A 9674-nucleotide genomic window follows, 5' to 3' on the forward strand; every position below is an offset into this window, starting at 1 on the left:
ATATATAAGAACATTTATAATGAGAGTATCAGTAAGTTCACATGTCAAGAGTACTTACAATTGCAACGTGGTTGATGTATATCTGATACATTTCCACCGTTTGCTATCACCTCAGGATGGGTAAACACATGCTGAACAAGAACTTCCTTTACAGATCTTTTGCCGATTTCAACTTTGAAATCCAACACTCTGGCCTTCCATGCTGAGCGGTAAACGTTGATACCACTAGACCTCTTGGGTCTTCTTGGTTGCATGAGGACCCATGAACCCTTGTTTATCCTTTGTCCAACCCATTGGTTCTCTGCACTTATTGAAGCTGGTATTGTAATTGAGGATATGCTACTACTTGGCCTTCTAGGCAAAGTGCAGTTGTTGGTGTGAGAGACAGTAAACACCTGGAGCCTCTTGGGCGAGAAGACGTGGACGCCATAGCTCTCAGAGAAAAGCTTTAGTGGAGGGAGATTCACTTTGAAAGCATTCTAATGGAGGGAAAGTGTTCTAAAATTCCAATATCTTGTGCGGGCTTAATGGTCACCCTCCAGTACGTTAATGACCATAAGAGAATATCAGAAGTGGGACCACATGCAAGCACCTAAAAGCTCGGTGAAAGGAAGGAAATTACTATTGCTACAATCCTAGATTCGTGAAAGTTTTATGCTATTTTCCTATTTTTTGAGTCTTTCCACGTACTTTCCTACGTAACGTAGCCTTCATGCTCATTGGACGCGCTCTATTTTTCTCTCTCTTCATATGGCACTCCAAATGACCTCTGAAATTTCCTAATGTATGGCTTAGACATCTTCTGATTGATTCGGATGTCGGACAGAACATTGCCAACATCATTACATTGATAGTCAAGAGTGCATTGACAGTTGCCAAAAATCGAGGTTTCCATGCTTGCACAAAGAACATTGAGATGCATTATCACTATGTCAGAGAGAGACTCTCAGCAAGAGAGATCAGCTTGGCTTATGTGCCAACACGAGACAACCTTGTGTCTTTTCTCAAAGCCATTGCCTCATGAAAAATGAGAAGCTTTTCACAAAGCTTTGGGCTTACTCCCCTTTGTGGATTGATCATGTCCTTAGGGCACGCCACTTCCCTGTACACTATGTGCCAGCTCTGTTCACCACATCACTCCTAGGGGAGATTTGTTACCATACATATGTGGTAGGGATGTATGTAACACAGATTGTTAATCATTTTTTCCCTCACTAGGGAGGTTTTTTCTCCCATGCATTGTATATACACCCATTATTCTAGGGTTAGCTTATCTTTCATTTGTGCACCAAGAAATATGCTCTGTGGTGTGTCTTGAGCTTCTTCATCTTGTCGAAGGTGTGTGTGTGTGTGTGTGTTTTCCCTGCAACCCTATTTTTGACTCTTTGTTTCTATACCCAAATGAAAATTCTTTGGGGGGGATGTTTTGATTTAGTCCTGCACCCTGCTGTCAAATTCTCTAAGGGAGGATACCTTTATACTTTTGGGTGCTGCTATGTCACACGCGAGGAGGCTTCTTGGGAGGTATGACACATCCGCGCCACCAACTAGTGAGAACCCCCTCTACATTGGAAAAGCCGACACATTCGACATCATTGGAAAAGCCTACACATTCGACATCAGTGCTTACAAAAGCCTAAGCTACACATTTTGTATGCATTTTTCATCCCCACTTATTACCATCATTCTAACCCACTTCGTACTCATTTGCATGTTAGTTATAATTTGCTAATTCAATTAGTGTCAATTTCTCTAATCCTTTGTCTAATTATCATACTAATCGCACTTTGAAAGGCTCATTAACGTTTCCTCCATATAATCACATCCCCTTTCAACCCTCCTAGCAACTTCCACATGCTATCAGAGCGACGACTCTGGTAGATAGATGTGCTCACGTGCCTCATTTTTTCCTTCCCACCCACCCCAAGAAGTCCATGGGAGGATTACTCCCCTTCCCAAGATTGACAACATAAATTTGTATTTTGAAGTGATTGCAAGATGGTGCCATGAATTCTTCATTGCAAAGATGTAAAAGGAGGCAATGCAGCATGAAAGCTTGCGGAGTTGTGGTGCTCAACAATGAACCATGAAAGCTTGCGAAGTGGTGGGGCTAACACCATAAAAGTGCGAGAGAAGATGCACATGAAAGCAATCTGAACGATTCATTCCCCTTCGATGGTGATGTGATGTCGCTTAATTACAATTAATTACAATTCAACTCTCAAATTTAATCTAAAACCACTATTTTATGCTCTAATTATTATGCTACAACTCACCATCAACTAACCTCTTTCATCTTCACCATTCATGATGCTGCATGAAGGTGCTTGTGATGATCCCCTCTCAAAACCATCTCTTTCAAAATGGAAACCGCAACACCAACTTTCTCCCCAATTGCTGGCTCACACTCTTCATGTACTTGAGAGAGTGGTGGTGTTGGATGGGCATGCACAGACATAAATACCTTTTCTTATAGAATGCATTCCTTTCCTTATATCATCCAATTCCATTCTCTCTCTCTCTCAGTGAATGATAGCAACAAGATCGACTTGAGACAGTTTTACAATTCACTCACCTATCATTCTGTTAGTGGTCCTTTTAACTTTCAGCCAAATACTCATATGGAAACATCCACGTGCGTCTTGCACGTAAAGTAAGCCGATCTTTCATCTATTATAGCATTAACAATACTATCAGCAATAACATTACCAATACTATTATAACATTAACATTGGAATGAAATGAGAACACGGCGGTTGTCTCAAGTGTGTTGAGTGTATTGACTGCCTCTTATCTATAAACCGCCGGTCCGCCGCCGACAATGGCAGACTGACCGGTAGACCAGTTTGCACCTAAATCTCCAACTACTATAAAACTGTAGACCCTTAAACCATAGCAAGTACAAATCACCATTATGTAACTACAAATTTTATCACCATATCCAAGTACAAATTTTCATGTAACGAACTACCTCATCCTTTTCCTCCTCCTCCTCCCCCCAACCAACCTTAAAAACAAAATGAAGCATCTCTTCACATGCTTTTCCTATGTAAAACCCTAGAAAAACCAAGTACAAATTGCACTTGAACAGATGCCTACAGACAATTGACAAATTGCTTTAAACACTTTAACATTTATATAGACAATTTGTTACAAGCTACTGCGGCCTCTACGACCACACATCATTCACAAACCCTACACTACAAGCCGATTTGCTAGGTACCACAGATGCCATGTCAGGCCTGCCACAATACCCAAATTTAAGTAGGAAGCCATTTGGTGAAGTCCTCTGAACTTGACATTGATGCTTGCGATACGTTCTTTCACTGCATCATCCGTTACTTCTTCGCCCCTTTGGCCACGTCCCTCTTCTTTCTCCACCCTCAGCTTCTCAAACATCATCTGAATATTCAAGAATCACATTAGGAATACAATCAAACAAGCTTTGAGCAAAACTATACAACACAATATATTCGATGCTCCTGTATGCATACATTCATGATATATGATGCGGACATGGCGATCAATCGCATTACCACAGTCGATATGCATCTTATGTATGTATACATCATGTAGTATGCATACATGATGTGAACATGGCAATCCATGGACATTACCACGGTCGGTATCATCTTATGTGCCCGCATATGAAGGACATGCTTCTGATTCTGAATGCAGACAATGCAAATAAAATAGTTTTAAAAAGTACCTTGGTTGCCCTTGGCTCCACTACAAGCATATTCAGCAACGCCAAGCCTGTGCATAGAGCAAAATTCACATATTGCCAGTGTTCCGGCCTATCCGCGGAAGGCCACGGATGTAAGAGCACATGTATAAGACCAGATAACACTACGCATACTGTGATCATGCGCAAATACACCGGGAACAACTTGCTTTGCACAACTCCTAGCTGCTGACGAGGGAGGGTGCGCGAAAGAAGATGCCCAGACAAGAAAGTCATCCAGAGACTGATCCCATAGATGGCGGAGAATGTCGCAAGGTAAATCGTCCGCAGGAATGGGCGTAGTATAGCTGACAACCTCTCCTTTGTGTGCACAGCTACCTCCCCTAGCTTACTCATATTCTTTGCTTTTCCATACGCAAACACTCTATGAGTTGGCACTTGCCTCGGGCGTAGAGTCCCTTCGGCAGCGGCTGCAGCCCGTTCAAACACCTCCTTCGCCGCCTCTAATGCACCCTTGCCTGTATCTGCCAGGTATACATACTTCTCCCTCCACTCTCCACCTGTGTTTCCCGTTGTTGCATGTTCGAACAACTCATGGGCCCTCTCTATAGCGCTCAACGCACTCTGCATCAAGTAAGCATAACTTTCTCGCATCGCAGCCACGTCTAACAAGCTTGGAGCACCGCCTGCTCCCTTAGGGCTTACTGAGAGTTCAGTGTCATCAGTAAACCACATGCATAGCTCATGCACTCTTCTCGCTAACTGCGCACTTCCATCCCCTGTTTTCGGACGGCCGGTGATTCGATCTTTCATCCCTTGGAACATCCCTCCTATCTTCCCCGTGTATCCCTCACGGGCTTCCTTGTAAGAGGCGGCAGCATCACCCGCTTCACGAGCTTTATCACGCATGCCTTGCGTGCTCCCTTTCGTGGCATCGCGCGCTCTCTCACTTACGTCCTGGACCTTGTCTCTAACACTTTGTGCAGTTTCCTCCACACCCTGCTTGATTTTTTCAATGCTCTCAACTCCTGGAATGTATGGCATGTAGGATGCTGCTTCGTCCAATTTTTTCTTCATGTTGGCAAAGCCTGCATATGATGACTCCTTTTCTCTTCCCTGCATCGATTGAGCGACTTCATGCCTTGCTTCATCTAATTTGCTTCTCAGTATATCCACTCCCGGAATGTACGACACCGCAGATTCCTTGCTAGGGATGTACGCAGATGCTTCATCCAATTTCAGCTTCATGTCAGCAAAGCTTGCGAGAGAGGATTCCTTTTCTCTTCCCTGCAGGAATTGGGCAGCTTCTCTCCTTGCTTCCTCTAATTTGCTTCTCAGACTATCTAACGCCTCTTTGCCATATGACAATGGGTCAGTATCCTGAACATAAGAAGAACCCTTCTCCTTTACTTCCCCAACCTTCTGCTTCAGTATATTCGCTGCCTCCTTGCCCATCTCTGCACCTGGAATGTATGATGCGGCCTCCTCTTTACTCGGTATGTAAGAAGAAAGCTTTTCACTGGTCTCAAAGGTGCCGCGCTTCACATCGTCTGTGCTTGGTACAAATGAAGAAAACTTTTCCTTAGCTTGCTCTGCGGTCTCATACACACCCTCCTTTGCTTGGCCAGCTTTTTCTTGAATTCCCTGAGCCGTTTCTTGCGCGCCATGCTTCACCTTTTCTGTTGTGTCTTGGATCCCTTGTGCTGCTCTCTCTCCTTTGTCTTGAACCCCATGCTTTGCTTGATCATATACACCCTTCACTGTCTCTTTAGTACCTTCCTTAGCTTTGTCAATCCCTTCAGCTGCATGGCAAGAGCATGATTAAAGGAAGCCCATTTCAAGCACACAAAAATTCAACAAGAACATGATCAAAGGAAGCCCACTTCAAGCACACAACATATCCAACAAGAAAGAAAAACCCATATTTGACAGAACATAGTGGAAAGCTTTTCCTACTTTGTGCCTTGAAAAAGAGGGACAAAATATGCGCAGGCCAGAAACTAGAAATTTGCAATATGGAAATTCCAAAAGAATACAAAATCACCTGTTTTTTCATAGCCTTTGTGCACTGTTTCCTTAACTTGGTCCATTGATGATGGACAGGGCTCATTACCGCAGCCTGCATTTTGGATGGACTCTTTGGCAGAGCGGAAAACGTCTCCAGAGGTGTAACCCTCGGCACGGTGGTCAGCTTGAGTGAGGTGAGGCTCCGGGACAAGGACGACGACGGTGCTGAAGTAGCTAAGGAGGAAGGCTAGGGCAACGATGTTCATCATAATCTCTCACATGCAGAGAAAAATGCAGAGAGAAGGGTGCAATCTTTCCTCTCTCTCTCTCTCTCTCTCTCACCCACCCACCCACACACGCACACGCACACACGCAGTTATGGGAGCCTCGGTGATATTACCTGTACAAGAAGATGGCAGATCAGACGGGTAGACGCTCGTAGAGGATAGAAACTTCCTTTATAACCCTGCGCGAAGGAGAGCTCGTAGCAGGCCAAGTGGCACTCTTGCCCGGTTGCCACTTCTCGCGACGCTTGTCATTTCTAGCTGGAATTCATCTTTTTACTGCTATCGTAACCCCTGTTCCTACGCGAACCCCACTCTTGACCCACCATAGCTCTCGTCTTCTGCCCTCCCAAGAGAAATGCATTGCGTCGTGGAGTCGTTGTGTCAAGCTTTTATTCACCCAAAACAGAAGCAGCCTTTTTCGGACCTACCACCTCCGTGACCGACCTCATCACCCTGGAAATGCAAGCGTTTCACTCTCTGCTCAGAGTAAATGCAGAGCAGTGTTAGATTGTTCAACTCCAAGAGTGCAGTATTTCAGAAGGCCTAGTTCTGCCCGCCATGACAGCGAATGTACTTGGTATATTGTTCTGCGGATTGTGTGAATGGTCATCCACGAGAAAGGCAAGGATGGTGTCATAAAAACTAATATCTAATTCTCCTAAACGATTTCCTCATGTTAAATTGATCATTTAATATGGGGAAGTGCCAGGGGAGAAAAAGCTAGAATATTGGTTAAGCTGGCAAACTGGCCATAGTAGGGATCCAAAGGAGAAAAAATAGGGATCCAAAGGGGGGCCATCTGCAAAAGAGCAATGTGCAACAACGGGCTTAAAAGACCCTAAGGTTCAACCCATTAAGACTTCCAAAGTGCTAAGGTTCCAAAAAATTCAAAGGTTATGTCCAAAGGTCAAACATTAGGGACATTGGATGCTTTGTGTGTGTCCCAAAAGTCTTCATGCACCCTACACAGGAGGGGGCGAGCCCTAGTTGTAGGAGATGAGAGAGAAACTCACTCACACACACACACAAGCTCCCTTTACACAAAGGGAATGAGGGACACATGTCATCTCCCTAGCCCAAATGCCCACAAGGTGTACTCAAATCCTATTGGATGACCTCGGAGGTGGACCAATGAGAATTAGGCTAGAGTAAATCTAGTTTAATCAATTTAAAAACACTTAATAAAAGAACCAATAAGAATTAAGCTCTCTAGAAGACTATTGGACAGTCACCCAAGGGATCCACTGAGCATTCAACAGTCCAATGGCGGGGAAATGGGGACACATGTCAAAAGGCTATCACTTAATTATGCTGCTTAATTTCCATTGGCTGAGGCTGGGGAGGTCCAATAGGATGCTAGCAAGAGCAAATAGCAAGAGGGGTTGACCAAGAGAGAGAGGGGACTGATTTTTCAAAGGCATTATCACCTACACACTCACACTAGCTCATGTGTGCAGTAATAAGTCTCTCTCTCCTTCTCAAGCTTTAATGGAAAGCTTATCACCTACTCCAAGCTTGTGAGAAGGGAGGCCTACACCAACAACTCTTGGCTTTGTGATGCAAATCCAACCAAGAGCCAAGCTTCAATGCATGCTCATTTCCTGTACCATGCTAATTACTAAGCTAAGCTATATATGCTAATAATAGTGATTATATGAGGAGATGTATATCTTTCTCATAAGAATACTCCTTCCTCTCAATCTACTCTCATAGCCGCTAGCTCTCACCATCTTCGAAGGTGTGTGAGGTCTTGGGTTTGAGACCGTGAGGGAATTGATGTTGTGTTTAATAAGTGTTGTGCTTAGTGTTGAAGTTTCCATCTTCATAGCACTATCTAGTATTGAAGGAACACAAAGAATTGTATTGTAAAATGTCTCAGAAACCATAATACAAAGCCTTTTGGAGGTGGGACCGGCTCCATGCAAATCCGGTCCTCAACTGCTGTCAATTGCTTAATTTCTCTCTCTTTTGAAGTATTGTTCATGATATCTAACTAGGTGTTATGCTTTTTGTTGCTCTCTCCACCCAAGCACTCTTGTTATTCTCATTAGGAATCTATTCTAACGAAAAGCTCACTATGTTCATGCTATTTTCCACTACACACAAGTTACTAGGCCATTAAATGTTACATTGGTATCAAAGCTCAAGGTTTCTCTTTTCTTGCTCAAGAAGGGAGGTCCTCAAGCTAGCTATAAATGGTTGGTATTATTAATTGCATGTGATTAAGTAGAATAGGGATTTTTCATCCTTGCAGTGCGCCTGCCTTTGTGCAGTTAACGGGGCATCACCGTCGAGAGCTATGGTCTTAATAGTGGTGTCCTACGGCTTAACCACTATTGAGCTATTAGAAGCTTGACAGGAGCTGGTGCTGTTTTGGTGTTGAACGACCCTCTCTTCTATTCCTTGCAATTAATGGTGTTTGAGCCACGGGTACAGTAGCTTGAGTGCTTTTTGTAAAGGGGTAAAGAGGAGTAGCAACTAGGGCTTGAAGTGCCAAAGTACACCTAAAAAGTTTACACCTAAAATTTGTTAGAATGGCTGACAATAGTAAAGAGAGTGAAATTAATGTTGATAACTTTGATTTTGCTAATGAATAGGCTACCAATGATGCCCCGATGCTTATTAACTATTTTGTTTCTAGGCTTCAACAAGCCATGGGCAATCCATCCCTCCAAAATGAAGTGCAACGACAGCTTCGTGCTCATGGGATTCTCCAAGCTCCCCACCATGACGAGAGAGCACCTAGGAAGCCTCCTTGCGAAACTTTCAAAAGATGTATCTCTCAGATTCGGAAAGAAGAAGAGGATCCATATGAAGGGCTCAGAAATTTGCTCCTTGATGACGTATCTCCTTCTTGAAGGAGAATTCAAGAGCCTCCACCGAAGGAATGAGAAAGAAGTGAGTCTCCTGCCACCTCGGAGGAGATGGCTCCACGAAGACGGTGGGCTAAACGCTCTCCATCACCTCCAAAACAGAAAATACCATCGCATACTTCTCCACACCATACTTCAAAGAGGGATGACAAAAAGCAAGAGAAGAAAAAGGCAAGAAAGAGGACACCCTCTTCTCCACCTTCTTCATCCTCTTCCTCTTATGAAAGTGATGGTGAAGACAATGAAGATCAAGGCAAGAAAAAGGCGAGAAAGAGGTCACCCTCTTCTCCATCTTCCTCAAATTCTTCACCTTTTGAAGAAAGTGATGGTGCAACCCCTGAACCATAAAAAAGAAGAGGCCATCGAAAATCCTATGCCGCGTAGAAGAGGTCATCCAAGATCAAGAAATTCAAAGAGGGAGGGAAGAGCATCTCTTTCCTTACCTACAATGGCACTTTTGGTGCTACGAACAAAGTCTTGGCCTTTATCCAACAGTTCGATGCGGCATTTGGAGATGAGGGCTTCACGGAGTCCTCTAAGCTATGCCATGTAGCTATGCACTTTCAAAAGTCTGCCAGAAAATGGTGGTCTAGCCTACGGGCCAATGGTGAAGCTCCACGAATATGGAAAGCTTTAAGAGCTTCCATTATGAAGCAGTTTTTGGCCACCGATGCCAAAGACAAAGTACTCACCGAATGGCGAAGCTTGAAGCTCTCTCCCTACAAATCCATTCACAAATATGTAGACAAGTTTTGGGACTTACAACTCAAAGACACTGTCTTCAAGAAGTTGAATTTTGGAGAGCAAAAGCAACAATTTTGT

General features: G+C 43.8%; 1 protein-coding gene across 2 annotated transcripts; it reads right to left on the reverse strand.

Moving 5' to 3' along the window:
• Positions 1-3105: 3105 nt before the first annotated feature.
• LOC147429972 (uncharacterized) lies at positions 3106-6322 on the reverse strand. Of its 2 annotated transcripts, XM_086496159.1 has the most exons (4): positions 6093-6322; positions 5730-5939; positions 3710-5487; positions 3106-3402 (listed from the first exon to the last, which is right to left on the reverse strand). In XM_086496159.1, exons 2-4 carry the CDS (start codon positions 5773-5775, stop codon positions 3196-3198), a joined length of 2031 nt encoding a protein of 676 aa, XP_086352285.1. In that variant the 5' UTR covers positions 5776-5939; positions 6093-6322; the 3' UTR covers positions 3106-3195. The 2 variants fall into 2 exon arrangements, with proteins under 2 accessions (XP_086352285.1, XP_086352284.1); XM_086496158.1 differs by lacking the exon at positions 6093-6322 and having other exon boundaries at positions 5730-6086.
• Between the last annotated feature and the right edge of the window lie 3352 nt (positions 6323-9674).

Source organism: Adiantum capillus-veneris, chromosome 22 (assembly GCF_014529385.1).
Source record: "Adiantum capillus-veneris isolate H3 chromosome 22, ASM1452938v2, whole genome shotgun sequence".
NCBI lineage: Eukaryota > Viridiplantae > Streptophyta > Polypodiopsida > Polypodiales > Pteridaceae > Adiantum > Adiantum capillus-veneris.